This window comes from Hypanus sabinus, unplaced genomic scaffold, assembly GCF_030144855.1.
Source record: "Hypanus sabinus isolate sHypSab1 unplaced genomic scaffold, sHypSab1.hap1 H_7, whole genome shotgun sequence".
NCBI lineage: Eukaryota > Metazoa > Chordata > Chondrichthyes > Myliobatiformes > Dasyatidae > Hypanus > Hypanus sabinus.
Window position 1 is genome coordinate 260,001 of NW_026779048.1, and position 16,817 is coordinate 276,817.

At 40.9% G+C, this 16,817-nt stretch overlaps 1 protein-coding gene across 6 annotated transcripts in view; it reads right to left on the reverse strand.

Moving 5' to 3' along the window:
* Positions 1-16,817, reverse strand: part of LOC132386078 (apolipoprotein L5-like) — a 50,180-nt gene that overhangs the window by 1,731 nt on the left and 31,632 nt on the right. For 3 of the 6 annotated variants that reach the window (XM_059958372.1, XM_059958369.1, XM_059958373.1), the window contains exon 3: positions 3,047-3,172. In XM_059958372.1, the coding sequence (XP_059814355.1) occupies positions 3,047-3,068 (22 nt within the window). In that variant the 5' untranslated portion in view covers positions 3,069-3,172. Of the gene's footprint in view, positions 1-3,046; positions 3,646-16,817 lie in introns of all 6 variants that reach the window. The other 3 variants (XM_059958371.1, XM_059958368.1, XM_059958370.1) reach the window with 1 other exon arrangement.

Here is a 16,817-nt window from a genome sequence, read left to right on the forward strand (position 1 = left end):
ATAGTACTCAAATGGAAACAAAACTGTTGCTTCACTTGTCATTCTCAACAAATGTGGGCAGAACTTGGGTAATTAATGGGATAAGAATCATACAGAGAAAGGGAACTACAACCCACTGGGTCTATGATAACCATTAAGAACCAATCTATATTAATCTCATTTACTAACACATGATCCATAGGCTACCAATTCTTTGATGTTTCAAATGATCATCTAGATCAGCAGTTCCCAACCGTTCTTATGCCTTAGATTTCTATCACTATCTGAGGTGTCCATGGATGCTATTGTGGGAACCCCTGAAATTCGTCAAGTACCTTTTTCCACCATCTTCTCAGTCACTGCATGTGACAATTTAAGTAATCTTTAGATGGAGCATTCTTGTTAATTTAAATAATTTATTATGGGTGATATGTAAAAGTACGTGAATGGCAAGCGTCATCATGCCATGTTGTCGCATGCATGCACCTCACATAAAATAAAAACAAAACTAATATACACATAAAATAAATTAATTTAAACTCCTTTTCTCAACTCCCTTGATTTTCTCTTATTTCAATTAGATTTAGGAGTTACAAAACATAATAGTGGTGGTGAGGAAGAAGTTTTAAACAAACCCAAGAAGATTACCTACCTGTTGAAATGCTGTGGGCCATTCTAGTTTTCAAAAAGTGCAGTGAGACAGTCAAGTTAAAAAAAAAGCACAGCATGTTTTTTATTCCTACGGAGAAGCACATTTTCTTGGCAAAAGGAAAGATGATTGAGTTTAAATAAGGGCTGAAAACTGTCAGATTCATAGATTCATAAACAGGAGGCACCGGGTGATAATAAATGTAAATTTAATAAAGCAAAAATGGCTACCTACAATGGAAAGATAGATGTGTTTGATTACACAACTGATAACTGGCTATTGTATACAGAATGAATTGAGCTGTATTTTGAAGCAAATAAAATAGCCAATGAGAGGCAAGTACCAGTTTTGCTGAGTACATTAGGTTAAAAAGATTACTGTTTACTCCGAAGTTTAATTGTTCCAACTAAATCAGCCAAAATGAAGTTTGCTCATATTGTGAGCAAGCACGTACATCACATATATTTATTGTTGCTGAATCCGTAACGTAAATATATGAGTAAAGCAGGGGTTTTTATAACAAATAAAACATTTATTAAACACTGGAAAACAAACCCCCAAAAGTAAACAAAACACTCACCTAACTGGAAATCAGCTGCTATGCGGCAGCTTAAACAGTTCTTAAAGCGATGTTGCAAAAACAGCTCTTCAAAGTAGTATTGCAAAAGTTCAAAATGCTCACAGTCCATTTAAGGGAGAGCCTTTTTAAGACGATTTAAATTCTCTTTCAAGTTGTGTTTCTTTGGTTCCCAGGTGAACTACTTTTCCCACGAAGAATTTACGAAGATGAAAAAGGAAACGGCTTAAAGGCACTGACCTTTCTTTTACAGAACTATTCCCAATCCTTTCTGCTATATCTCACAGGGATTAACACGAGATCAGTCAACAAATTCCTTCTGAATGAGGATCAAACATGATTGAACCTGTTTCACCATTGAAATCGACTTTCCTTGATCTTTTAACTTCCGAAATCCGATCTTCACTCTCCACTGATTTTCAACTAGCAGTATTATAAAGAAACTGCTGGCAATGACCTTTTAAACTTTAGGCATTAAATAAAACTCCATCTTTCAACTAAACCGCGTCATAACATTAAATCACGCAGTGGCATGAAGACAACATGGCAAATCCAGCCACGAACTGCCTCTCCTCACAGGGAGGGGTCCTCCTTTGATACCCTGTAAAAAAAAACTGTCACATGACCTCTACTGGCGGGAAAATGATGTCACTCCACCATCACAAGACCATTACCTCAAGTCCAGTATTAGCTTCAACACCTGCACGCGACAAGTACACCACTGTCACATGTCACGGGTACGTAACACACAGCACTTACAATTTGAAAATTAAGAATAAATAAACAACATGGCTTACACCAGAAGTAACAGCAAATTAATTAAAATGGCATGAAGAAATAACAAGGATAGACAAAGGAGAGTCTACTGACGTTGTGGACTTGAATTTTCAGAAGGCATTTGACAAGGTGCCACATCACATTTCACTGCTTCCATAGCATTTGACTGTTATTTACAAGATGGGGTTGCTTTCTCGATGCTCGACCCAGCACTGATGGAAAGCGTGGCTGGATTCGAACTCAGGATCATTCGCCTCAAAGTCCAGTGCTGAATCCACTGCACAACCGGTTGGCACAAGGTCCCACACGTGAGGCTGTTTAGCAAGCTATGAATCCACAGTATTACAGGAAAGATTCTAGCATGGATTAAGCAGTGCCTGATTAGCACAAGGCAAAGAGTGGGAATAAAGGGAGCCTTTTCTGGTTGGCTGCCAGTGACTAGTAGTGTTCGACAGGGGTCTCTGTTGGGACTGATTCTTTTCACATTATATTTTTTAAAACACCCCATGCCAAACACTGAGCATTTCTGCATGAAACATTGTCGTTGAAAAGCAACATCAATCATCAAAGATCCTCACCACCCAGGCCATGCGCTTTTCTCACTGCTGCCGTCTGGTAGAAGGTACAAGTGTCTTAAGACTCATACAACTAGGTTCAAGAACAGTTACTGAACCTCAATCATCAGGCTTTTGAACACAATGGGATAGCTATATTTAATTAAGAACTCTGTTAGATTGTTATTTCACGCTCATTATTTATTTACAGCAGTTTGTTTACAGCTTAATGTTACTTTTCTATAGAATTGCTAAGTATAGCCAACAAAAAAAGAATCTCAGGGTTGTATGTGGCGATGCATGTACTCTGATAATAAATTTAACTTTGAACTTGACCACTCAATGCTCAAAGGGAGTTATTGGGCTTGTGAAGATTACCGAGTCAGTAGACTCTGAACAATCTGCATGTTAACAAACCCACTGTACAGCAAAGTCCAAACGTGGTTGAATACTGAATTCACGTACTGCTGAAAGTGGGGGATATTTAATTTGAAATACAGAAGTGCTTACCTATAGTTAGATCGATTTCCATGTTTTCAGGAAAGTAGGGCTCCAATATGGACGTAATTGTCTTCAACAATTTTTCCCCAATCTTCAACAAAAGTTAACATTAAAAATCTTTCAACTTGCACTTATCTGAAAAATTTCAGAACCAGAAGCTGAATCACATTTAATATCAACAGCATATGTCATAAAATTTGTTGTTATGTGGCAGCAGTACATTGCAATACATAATAGTAAAAACTGAATGACAGCATTTATGTTTACTGTAAATTACATGGAATGAATAGAATATATATACTTAAAGTAAATAAATACTTAAACTATATATATAGTTAAATTAAATAAGTAGTGTGAAAATAGTCATGAGGTCATGTTCATGGATTCAATGTTCATTCAGAAGTTGTTTGCAGAGGAGAAGAAGGTATTACTGAGTCACTGAGTTTGAGCCTTCAGTCTCCTGTACCTCCTTTCTGATGGTAGCCATGAGAAGAGAGCATGTCCTCAGTGGGAGGAATCCTTAATGATGGATGCCAACTTTTTGAGGCATCACTCCTGGAAGATGATTATTTTTGTGGTTATATGAAGACTAGTGCCCAATATATAATCTAGCAGAGGGAGAAAAAAATAATAATAATAAATAAACTAAAACATAATAAATAAACAAGTAAATCAATTATGTATATTGAATAGATTATTTTTAAAAATATGCAAAAACAGCAATACTGTATATTAAAAAAAAATGAGGCAGTGTCCAAAGCTTCAAAGTCCATTTAAGAATTGGATGGCAGAGTTTGTGCCTTCAGGCTTTTGTATCTCCTACCTGATGTAACAGTGAGAAAGTACATGCCCTGGGTGCTGGAGGTCTTTAATAAAGGATGTTGCTTTTCTGAGACACTGCACCTTGAAGATGTCCTGGATACTGTGTAGACTTGTGCCCGAGATGGAGCTGACTAGATTTACAACCTTTTGCAGCTTCTTTCAGTCCTGTGCAGTAGCATCTCCATACCAGACAGTGATGCAGCCTGTCAGAATACTCTCCAGGGTGCAACTGTAGAAGTTTTTGAGCGTATTTGTTGACGTGCCAAATCTCTTCAAACTCCTAATAAAGTATAGCTTTCTTTATGACTACATCGATATGTTGGGCCCAGGTTAGATCCTCAGAGATCTTGACACCCAGGAACTTGAAGCTGCTCTCTCTCTCCACTTCTGACCCCTCTGTGAAGATTGGTGTGTGTTCCTTCGTCTTACCCTTCCTGAGGTCCACAACCAGCTGTTTCATCTCACTGACGTTGAGTGTCAGGTTGTTGCTGCGGCACCATTCCACCAGTTGGCATATCTCACTCCTGTACGCCCCCTCATCACCATCTGAGATTCTACCAACAATGGTTGTATTTTCAGCAAATTTATAGATGGTATTTGAGTAGAGTGGTAGGCTAGGCACACACCCTTGAGATGAACCAGTGTTGGCTGTCAACAAAGAGGATATGTTATCACCAATCCACACAAACTGTGGTCTTCTGTTAGGAAGTCGAGGATCCAATTACAGAGGGAGGTACAGAGGTCCAGGTTCTGCAACTTCTCAATTAGGCTTTGATGTTCAGTATTGAGCCCCCAGAGAAGCTGATAATTGGACCCCAAACTCTGGGCTTGTGACTGACCAGCCCAAGTGCCTCTTCATGCCATATTTACATCACATATTAGATATAAATATAGCACAATACAGAAATGGAAACATTAGAAATCTTGTAACCAATTCAAATAATTTAAAATTAAGCCCCAGGAAATATTTTCTCCTCCTTCGGTGCCATGATAGTTTATTTTGTTGAGAATTTTACACACATAAGTTATGTATAATTTTTGTTAATTTAGTATTAACTTAATCTCGCCTGCGTCTTATACTATAGTGCTGCTCTAAAATGTTAACTCTTCTGCAATTTATTCACAGTGAATCTATGCCTATGACAACAATAAACTTGAACTTGACTTCTGATACAGACAAGTACATGGTTTGCAGGAATGGTGTCCGAGGCAGATCACCTGGACCCACACTTGACCCACTGCCCTTCATCAGTCAGGGCACTAAGTATTGGAGCTGAGACATTATGCGACTCATGCATAAGACATTTGTAACATTGTACTTGGATTGTCTCTAGTTTTGGTCACACTGTTTTGGAAAGATATCATTCAATTGGAAAGAGTGGTGAGATAATCACCTGGTCTCACCTTTCACCTCTCTGCTTGTTCTTCCTGTGATGGGGGCAGCGTGCAAGTGTCGCCACACATTCCGGCTCCAACATTTCATACCCACAATGCTCAGCGGAACAACACAGAGCACAAAGGGCAACAAAACAACTACAAAGCAAGCCAGTTTCCTCCCTCCCACCCACACACATGGACAGACCTCCAACATCCAGCTTTGGACTTCCAATCGACCATTTGAATTTCAGTGTCAACCCCTTGATTAACGGGATTCCGAATACCAGACTCAAACTCCAGGCTTCCGGACAGTGATAGAAAGAGGACACATTACAGAAATAGAAACACTGAGAAATCTCAAAACCAATTCGGATCATTTAAAGTTAAACCACAGGTAGAGGAAGGATCTAAATTATACATGTTTAAATGATCAGATTATTTAAGGTGAATTTCTCAATCTCTCAAATTAACTTAGTTAAGATAGTTTTTTTTGTTGGTATGCAGAATAGGCCTGTTTTCATGCTAAAAGAGGAATTTACTTTCAGTTTTCTAGTATCCCTCTGGGATGAGTTATTGGACTTTGGGTCAGCAACTTTGTCCTGGAATCAGGAGATGGGTTTTGCAGCAGAGGCCTGAAAGTCCTGGGAGGTAAGACCCTAACTTCTTAACATGTGACATCGGGCAGTGAAGTGCGGAAGTTTTCAATTTTTCCTGTTACTTGAGGAAAGGGGGAATTATGAGTGTGAGGGCAGCTTGTTGTTCTCAGTCTCGGATGTGGGAGGTGTGATCACAATGCCATTAGTTTGAATATAGTTATGGAGAAGGATAGGTCTGGACCCAGGGTTGAGATTTTTGATTGGAGAAAGGCTAACTTTGAGGAGATGCGAAAGGATTTAGAAAAAGCAGATTGGGACAATTTGTTTTGTGGGAAAGATGTAATAGAGAAATGGAGGTCATTTTAAGGTGAAAATTTTGAGGGTGCAGAATCTTTATGTTCCTGTTAGGTTGAAAGGAAAGGTTAAAAGGTTGCGAGAGCCATGGTTTTAAAGGGATATTGGAAACTTGGTTCGGAAAAAGAGAGAGATCTACCATAGATATAGGCAGCATGGAGTAAATAAGGTGCTCGAGGAATATAAGGAATGTAAAAAGAACCTTAAGAAAGAAATTAGAAAAGCTAAAAGAAGATATGTGGTTGCTTTTGCAAGTAAAGTGAAAATAAATCCAAAGGGTTTCTAGAGCTATATTGATAGCAAAAGGATAGTGAGGAATAAAATTGGTCCCTTAGAGAATCAGAGTGGAGAGCTATGTGTGGAGCCAAAAGAGATGGGAGAGATTTGGAACAATTTCTTTTCTTTGGTATTCACAAAGGAGAACGATATTGAATTGTGTAAGGTAAGGGAAACAAGAAGGGTAGTTATGGAAACTATGATGATTAAAGAAGAGGAAGTACTGGCACCTTTAAAGAAAATAAAAGTCTCCAGATCCTGACAGGATATTGCGTAGGACCTTGGGGGAAGTTAGTGTAGAAATAGCAGGGGCTCTGACAGAAATATTTCAGATGTCATTAGAAATGGGGATGGTGCCAGAGGATTAGCTCATGTGGATCCATTGTTTAAAAAGGGTTCTAAAAGTAAACCTAGCGATTATTGGCCTGTAAGTTTGACGTCAGTGGTGGGTAAATTAATGGAAAGTATTCCTAGAGATGGTATATATAATTATCGGGATAGACAGGATCTGATTAGGAACAGTCAGCATGCGTGGAAGGTCATGTTAAATCGCTGGAGTTTCACATTAAGAGGCTGGTCTGACATAAAGTGTTTTTTACTGTGCTTTGGGTTCAGTTTTTTGGTTTTCAATAAATGAGCTGCTACGGCTTCTCTAAAGCATAAAGTGTTTCTACCATTTTCTTTGTGAAAACCTACAATACAAAATGGTGGTATTTGACATTGAGTTCAAAAAGCATCACTGAGGGCGGCATAGTGGAAAGCAGCTCACAGAACGCTTTACAGTGCCAGCGAAGGGTTCAATTCCTGCCAATGACGAAAGAATATATACGTTCTCCCAGGGATCGCATGGGTTTCCTCTGGGTGCTCCAGTTTCTCCGCACATCCAATGTTTCTGGTAGTCAAAAAGTCAAGAAATTTGACAAAAAACATCACTTGTTTCCCTACTTATTGCCAAGTCTGCTGAATGTGAAATCTCATTTTCTTATCAGGTCCAGCCTTTTGAGCTTTAGAGTTTCAGTCATAAATATTCATGGTGTGTTTGACAAACTCTTGAACTGAAATTCTGACCAAAAGTCAGGGACTGCAGTTTAAAGACAGATTAGCTTTAGCTTTATTGGGATCAAGGATCAACTTTATTCACCAAATTCACTTAGTGAGAATGGTGAGCTCCTTGCCATCTTTCCAACAGAGACAAACACAGTCATTCCTGTACATTAATGAGAGAGCCTATGAGACTAACACTTTCACCTTGCTGGTGCCCCTGACCGGGAAGTAATCACTAATAGCCACTGCAGAGTTTTAGCTATCAGAGACTGGGATTAAACTGAAATCGACCAGCAAGGAAGGGGGGAACAGGCATACAAATGACAAAACTGTATTTTTAGACTGTTGGTCAAATTTTTGCCACAATCTCTTGGATTAGCTGTTTGGGATGTCAAAGTATATGTAGATGCACATAGTGTAATTGGGAGCAGTTCTGAAGTGGGACATTCCTGCTGCCCTATTGGAGTAGGTCCTCCTTAAACTTGGCCTTTCCTGAGACAAGTTTATTATTGTCCAGGAGGGCCAAGACTGTTCGGGAAGAGTTAATTCAGTATAACTGTGAGAAGCTCAAGTCCATGTATCACGAGCAGTGGGGCCCAGTGTAAGCGGCAGAAAAGACCCACCATCTCAAACTGACAACCCCAAAGGACATGTCATGTCCCATCTGTGGAAGAGGATGTGTTTGCCTATGTACTCTTTCAGTCATCTCTGAACCCACAAAAACAATCTGAGATAGAAGTCTGTTAGGGAATATTCTTGATTTAGGGTGTACAGCAAAATATTAACTTCAGCAACTAATCTTTATACCTGAATGTGGACAGTAGATTTAATTTAAAATACAGCTCTGGAAAATAGGTTCCTTGAGGTGTGAACATCTGTTAATTGAAAAACCAGATAATGCTGATTAACATTAATTTTGGGTGTCTGGCATGTGGGTGCAAAGAAAGAGGAGTGAAAGTTATATGTAATTCAAAGGAAGCATGGTATCTACTTTGTAAATACAGAATTGTCCTTCGATCTTTAACATACAAAATGTCTTGTGACATTGTGTTGAACAGGCCTCTTCCTCCAGAGGAGGTCTCATTTTGTTGTGTAAAAGACTACTTTATGTCTACCAGCAGCTTCCTCTGGTGACTTTGTTCACATTACACAAAGTCCTTCTTGCTTACAAAGAGAATTATGTTTTTGTGCAGAGCCATGGGATGATTTTTAATGTCAACATCCTTTTTCGGCGGCCCAGGCACAGGGAGTGTAAGTTTCAGTGTCAGAGCCCAATGGAAATTGAGAGAGAGTGTTTGAAAGGATTGGATTCGGGTAAGGACAGTCTGTTATGGCTGCATGGGCGTGTTAAGTATTGGCATCAGAGGATCAAACTCAGCTGCAAATAAAAGACTCAGCCTGAATGGCCATTGTTTGAATGTGTCAGTGATAGAATGGGCAAGCTTTTGCTTAACAGGTTTCGGTGTGAACAGGCAGAGGCACTGTTTTTTGACACTGATCAACAGAAAAAGTCTCGTTTGTGTCAAAGTGAAAACAGATCTCCACAAAATGATCTAAATTAATGACAAATATAAAGCACAAAATAACTGATTACATCAGCTTTCAGCCCCTTTAAATCGACACACAAATCCATCACAAGTGCTGCCAACTGGTTTTAGAAGTCACATAACTAGTTAAATGGAGATTACCGTGCGCAGTCAAGGTTCTTCAACTGATTGTAGTAAAAATACACCTGTATCTGGAAGGTCCAACTGTAGGTATGTCAGTATCCTGGTAAAAACTACTCCATGAAGACAAAAGAACACTCCAAGCAACTCCACAAAAAGGTTATTAATAAGCACAAGTCAGGAGATGGATACAGAAAAACTGTCCAAGTCACTGAATATCCCTTGGAGTACAGCTAAATCAGTCATCAAGGAATGGGAAGAAAATGGCACAGCTGCTAATCTGCCAAGGGCAGTCAATCCTCAAAAACTGAGTGACCGTACAAGAAGGGGACCAGTGAGAGAGGCCACCAAGAGACCTGTGACAATTCTGGAGGAGTTACAAGCTTCAGTGGCTGAGATGGGGGAGACTCACATACAACAACTGTTGCCCGGGTTCTTCACCAGTCACAGCTTTATGAGAAAGTGGCAAAGAGAAAGCCACTGTGAAAAAACCCAGAAGGCATGTGAGAGACTCTGAAGTCAACTGGAGGAAAGTTCTGTTGTCTGATGAGACCACAATTGAGCTTTTAGGCCATCACACTGAACTCTATGTTTGGCGTAAGACAAACACAGCTCATCATCAAAAACACACCACCCCTACCATGAAGTATGGTGGTGGCTGCATCATGCTGTGGGGATGCTTCACTGTAGCAGGCCCTGGAAGGCTTGTGAAGGCAGAGGGTAAAATGAATGCAGCAAGATACAGGGAAATCCTGGAGGAAAAGCTGATGAAATCTGCAAGAGAACTGTGACTTAGAAGATTTGTTTTCCAGCAAAACAATGACCCCAAGCATAAAGCCAAAGTTACACAGAAGTGGCTTATAAACAACAAAGTTAATGTCCTGGAATAAGCAAGTCAGAATCCAGACCTCAATCCAATTGAGAATTTATTGCTGGACTTGAAAAGGGTTATTCACTCACGATCCCCATCCAATCTGCCAGAGCTTGAGCAGTTTTCTAAAAAATGGGGAAAATTGAAGTGTCCAGATGTGCAAAGCTGATGGAGACCTACCCACACAGGCACAAAGCTGTAATTGCTGCTAAAGGTGCATCTACCAAATACTGACTTGTATACAAAATGCTGAATTTTGTCACCAATCATTGTGACAGTCTTTATTCTGTTAGGAAACAGAAATAAAGACACCGAGCACAGTATACAGTTCTTCTTCTTCTTCATGTGCCTAGCACATTACACGCTTGAGCGATCACGGCTTTCCACACCGAGCGATCCCTTGCAGTGTCAGTTAACTCTTTATTATGTGATCACAGAGAGCGGTTGTCTTACGACTCCATCAGCTGCACCAGGTGCACAAAGTTGCAGCTCCTGAGAGAATGTATTAAGGAACTGGAGCCTCAGCTCGGTGACGTATGACTCATATGGGAGAATGAGGAGATGATAGACAGGAGCTGAAGGAAGGTAGTAACTCCTAGCCACAGTTATCTGGGTGACTGCCATGAGAAGGAATGAAAATGCACAGCCAGTGCAGAGTACAGCTGTGACCATTCTCCTCAATAATGAGTATATGACTTCAGATACTATTAAGGGGGACACTCTGCCAGAGGGGAGCCACAGTGACCAGGTCTTGGCATTGAGTCTGGTGCTGTGCTCAGAAGAGCAGAGAGGTGAAGAGGACTGCAGTGTTGATGGGAGATTCCTTAGACAGAAGAACAGAGATGAGAGTCTGTGTACGTGATAGCGACACCAGATGGTATGTTGCATCCAGAAGTCTTGGTACATATTGGCACAAATGATATGGGTAGACAAGGTGAGGATATCCTGAAAGAAGATTTTAGGGAGCTAGGCAGAAAGCTGAAAAACAGGACCACCAATTTGACAATGAGGGTAAGAATAGAATGATTTGGCAGGTGAATGCTCGGCTGAGGAACTGGTGCTGGGGTTCAGAATTATGGATCATTAACATCTCTTCTGGTGTAGGTATGACCTACAGAAGCAGTGGGTGGCCCCTGAACCCGAAGGTGTCCAGTATCCTTGAGGGCTGTTTAGTTAGAGTTGTTCAGGTGGATTTAAGCTAATTTGGCAGGAGGATGGGAAGTGGAGTGTTAGTACTGAGGATGAGGTAGTTGGTTGACAAACAGAGGCAATGTGTAGTGGGACTCCTAGCGAGGAGAGGCTGATGAAAGGGAAAAACTACAGTGAACAGGAAAGTTGCAACGTAAAAGGCAGACAAAATTGAGAAGAGTGAATACAGGCCTAAAGGTAGTATATCTGAAAATGCTCAGCAGACAAAATAAGGTCAATGAACTTGTAGCACAGTTACAGATTGGCAAGTATGATGTTGTAGGCACCATTGAATCATGGCTGAAAAAAGATTATAGCCAGGGGTTTAATGTCAAAGGAGTCACATTGTTTTGAAAGGACAGGCAGGAAGGCAGCGGGGGTGGCTTGGTTCTGTTGGGAAAAAATGAAATTAAATCATTAGAAGTAACTGCAAGTGTAAAAAGACCCTGATGGGAGCTGTATACAGACCCCTAAACAGTAGTAAGGATGTACAAAGTGTAGTCTACAAGCTATAACAGGAGATAGAAAATGCATGCCAAAAGGACAGAGTTATAATAGTCATGGGGGACTTCAATATTTGGAAAATCAAGTTGGTGCTGGATTCCAAGAGGGGAATTATTACGAGATGGCTTTTTAAAGCAGCCTGTGGTTGAGCCCACTATGCAATGAACCAGAATTTATTAGCGAGCTTAATGTAAAAGAATCCTTAGGGGAAAGTGATTACTATATGATCAAAGTCACCCTAAAAGTTGAAAAGGAGAAGCTAAAGTCAAATGTATCAATTTTACTGTGGAGTAACGGGAATTACAGAGGCATCAGAGAGGCATTGGCCAGAATTGATTGGAAAAGAACACTGACAGTGATAATGGCAGAGCAGAAATAGCTGGAATTTATGGAAGCAATTTGGAAGGCACAGGACATATCCATCTCAAAGAGGAAGAAGTGTTCATAAGGAAAGATGACACAACTATGGCTAACAAGGGAAGTCAGAGCCAATACAAAAGCCAAAGAGAGGGCATGTAATGGAGTAAAATTTACTTGGAATTTAGAGCATAGGGAAGCTTTTAAATACCAATAGAAGCCAACTAAAAAGTCATTAATAAGGTAAAGGTGGAATACGAAAGTAAGCTAGCTAATAATATTAAAGAGGATCCCAAAAGTTTCTTCAGATACATAAAGTGTAAAAGAAGGGAGAGAGGCAGAAGATAGGAAATTACAGGCCAGTCAGTCTGACCTCTGGTTGGAAAGATATTGGAATTGATTGTTAAGGATGAGGTTTCAGAGTACTTGGAGTCACATGATGAAATAGGCCTTCGTCAACCTGGCTTCCTCAAGAGAAAATCTTGCCTTGCAAATCTGTTGGAGTTCTTTAAAGAAATAAAAAGCAGGATGGAGAAAGGAGAATCAGACAATTTGGATTTTCAGAAGGCCTTTGACAAGGTGCCACACATGAGGCTGCTTAACAAGTTATAAGCCCATGGTATTGCAGGAAAGATTCTACCATGGATAACATAGTAGCTGATTGATAGGAGGCAAAGAGTGGGAATAAGAGCAACCTCTTCTGATTGGCTGTCGGTGACTAGTAGTGTTCCACAGGTGTCTAAGTTGGGACCGATTCTTTTTACATTATATGTTAATGATTTGAATAATTAAATTGATGGCTTTGTTCCAAAGTTTGTGGGCGTTACGAAGATAGATAGAGGGGCAAGTAGTTTTGAGGAATCAGAGAGGCTACAGAAGTGCTTAGACAGATTATGAGAATGGACAAAGACGTGGCAGGATGTGTACGGTCATGCACTTCGATAGAAGAAATGAAAGGCTTGACTGTTTTCTAAATGGAGAGAAAATACCAACAAAGCTGAGCCACAAAGGGACTCAGGAGTTGTTCTGCATGATTCCCTGTAGATTAGTTTACAGGTTGAGTTTGTGGTGAGGAAGGCAAATGCAATGTTAACATTCACTTCAAGAGGACTAGAATATAAAAGTGAGGATGTAATTTTAAGATTTATAAAGCAGTGTCGAAGCCTCACGTGGAGTGTTGAGAGCAGTTTTGGGCCCCTTATCTTAGAAAGGATGTGCTGAATCTGGAGAGTGTTCCAAAGAGGTTCATGAAAATGATTCCAAGTTTGAATGGCTTGTCATATGAAGAGAGTTTGATGGCTCTGGGCCTGTATTCACTGTAATTCAGAAGAATCAGGGATGACCTCATTGAAACCTGTCCACGAGAATGCGTTCAGGTGCAACACATCACTTTTGAATAGGTCACATCCCCCCCAAAAGATATCCCAATGATCCAAGAACCTAAAGCCCTGCCCCCTGCATTTACCTGTCAAATTACCCTGTTTCTACCCTCACTGTTGCATGGCACAGGCAGCAATCCAGAAATTACCACCCGGAGGATCCTGCTTCTCAGTTTTCTACCTCGCTTTCTACGTTCTCCTTCAGGGCCTCTTTGCTTTTCCTTCCTATGTCATTGGTACCAATATGTGCCAAAACCTCTGGCTGCTCTCCCTCTCACTCCAAAATGCTGTGGATGCAGTCCAAGACCCTGGCACCTAGGACCCTGACCCTGGCACCTAGGAGGCAACATACCATTCTGGTTTTCCGTTCATGTCCACAATATCTCCAGTCTGTTCCCCTGACAATTGAGTCCCCTATCACTACCTCTCCTCTCTTATCTCTCTTTCCCTTCTGCACCACAGACCTATGAATTTGAAATATGATAGGGAGAAAGTAAAGTCTGACATTGCAGTATTTCAGTGGAGTAAAGGAAATTGCAGTGGTATGAGAGAGGAGTTGGCCAAAATAAAATGGAATGAGATGCTGGCAGGAATGACAGCAGAGCAGCAATGGCGTGAGTTTCTAGGAAAAGTGAGGAAGGTGTGGGACAGATGTATTCCAGAAGCAAAGAAATAGTCAAATAGCAAAATAGTACAACAGGCTGACAAGGGCAGTCAAAGCTAATGTAAAAACAAAAGAGAGGGCATGCAACAAAGCTAAAATTAGTGGTAATACAGAGTATTGGAAAGCTTTTAAAAGCCTACAGAGAGTAACTAAAAGAATCAATCGGAGGGAGAAGATGAAATATGAAAGCAAGTTAGCAAACAATATCAAAGAGGACAATAAAAACTTTTTCAAGTATGTAAAAACTAATAGAGAGATGAAAGTGGATATCAGACTGCTAGAAAATGAAGTGGGGAAAATAACAACGGGGTCAAGGAGATGATAGATGAAATAAGTAAGTATTTTGCATCAGAGTTCATGTGGAAGACAATAGCAGTGTCCCAGATGTTGAAGGCTGTGAGGGAAGAGAAGTGAGTGCAGTTACTATTACAAGAGAGAAGGAGCTCAAAAAGCTGAAAGATCTAATGGTACATAAGTCACCTGGACCAGGTGAACTGCACTCTTGGGTTCTGAAAGAGGAAGCAATAACCCTCAAGGTTAACTTGCAGGTAGAGCTGGTGGCGAGGAAGGCAAATGCAATGTTAACATTCATTTCCAGAGGTCTAGAATACAAGAGAAGGGATGTGATGCTGGTGTGGCCTCACCTTGAGTATTGCAAACAGTTTTGGGCTCTTTATCTGAGAAATAATTTTCTGGCATTGGAGAGGATTCAGAGGAGGTTCACAAGGATGATTCCAGGATTGACAGGGTTATTATACGATGATCGTTTGATAGCTCACCGTCTGAACTTGCTAGAATTTAGGATGAGGAGGGATCTCATTGAAAGCTTTCGAATGTTGAAAGGCCTAGAAGAGTAGATGTGGAAGGCTTGACTCCCATGGTGGGGGAGTCTAGAACAAGAGGGCACAGCCTCAGGATAGAGGGCTGTCCATTTAAAACAGATGCAGAGAAATATCCTGAGCCAAGGTGTGGTAAATTTGTGGAATTTATTACCATGGGCAGTTGTGGATGCCAGGTCATTGAGTGTTTTTAAGGCAGAGATTAGGGAAAAAAGATCAGCCATTATTAAATGTCGGAACTGACTTGATGGGCCAAATGGCCTAATTCAGCTCCTATGTTTTATGGTCTTATGGTTATGTTCAAATTGATAAAACTCTTGTGAGGCCACTTCAGGAATATTGCATACAGTTCTGGTCACCTCACTATGGGATGGATGTTCAGGCTTTCAGAGGGTGCAAAAGCGGTTTCCCGGATTCTGCCTGGTATACAGAGCATGAGAGGTGAATAAACTTGGGCTGTTTTCTCTGGAGTGGCAGAGGCTGAGGGGAGATCCGATAGAGGTTTACAAATTTATGAGAGGCACAGATAGAGAAGACAGGGAGTACCTGTTTCCCAGGGCTGAAATATCTAACAGCAGAGAGCATGCATTGAAGGTGAGAGAAGATAGGGATAAGTCTTTTTTTTATTCAGAGGTAAATGCCTGGAATGCACTGACTGGCATGGTGGTGGAGGCTTTTAACAGATATTTAGATTGGCACATGGATGTAAGAAAGATGGAGAGATATGGACACGATGTCGGTAGGTGGGATTAGTGTTCAGGTGTTTCCATTAACATTCTAGCTGGTTTGGCATAACATTGTGGGTCAACTGGCCTGTTTCTGGCCTGTACTGTTCTACAGTATGTTCTTTTTACATAAAAATATAGATTGCTGTTGTTGAAAGCAAATCATTCCCTGAAAGGGAAATACCCTTAACCTGTCTACAAGAGAGATCAGATCCTGAACACCTTGTGCAAGGAACTTATTCCTTTAAAAAATACCCTCCACACTCAAGTTAAGTTTTTGTTTTATTTTAGAAGTGAATCAAGTACAGTGTAGGTAACTTACTTCATTCTCAATTAAACACAAAGCATTACTACGCCAGTACTATGTGATAGTGATGGTAAGAATTGGAGGAGATGGTAGTTGAATGCGTGGCTGAGGGGTTGGTGCAGGGGGCAGGGTTTTAGATTTTTGGATCATTGGGATCTCTTCTGGGGAAGGTGGGACCTGTACAGATTGGATGGGTTGCACCTGAACTCGAGGGGGAGCAATATCCTTGCAGGGAGGTTTGCTAGCATGGTTCGGGAGGGTTTAAACTAACTTGCAAGGTGGATGGGACCTGGAGCGATAGAGCAGTGAAAGAAGTACATGGAGTAAAGCCAGATCTAACATATAGAGAGGCTTTGACGAAAGAGCAGCAGAATAAAGGGTGTAAAGGTAGTAAGGTAGAAGGGCTAAAGTGTGTGTACTTCAATGCAAGAAGCATCAGGAACAAAGGTGATGAACTGAGAGCTTGGATACATACATGGAATTATGATGTAGTGGCCATTACAGAGACTTGGCTGGCATCAGGGCAGGAATGGATTCTCAATATTCCTGGATTTCAGTGTTTTAGAAGGGAAAGAGGGGGGGAAAGGGGAGGAGGGGTGGCATTACTGGTCAGGGATACTATTACAGCTGCAGAAAGGGTGGGTAATGTAGCAGGATCCTCTTTTGAGTCAGTATGGGTGGAAGTCAGGAACAGGAAGGGAGCAGTTACTCTACTGGGGGTATTCTATAGGCCCCCTGGTAGCAGCAGAGATACCGAGGAGCAGATTGGGAGGCAGATATTGGAAAGGTGCAAAAATAACAGGGTTGTTA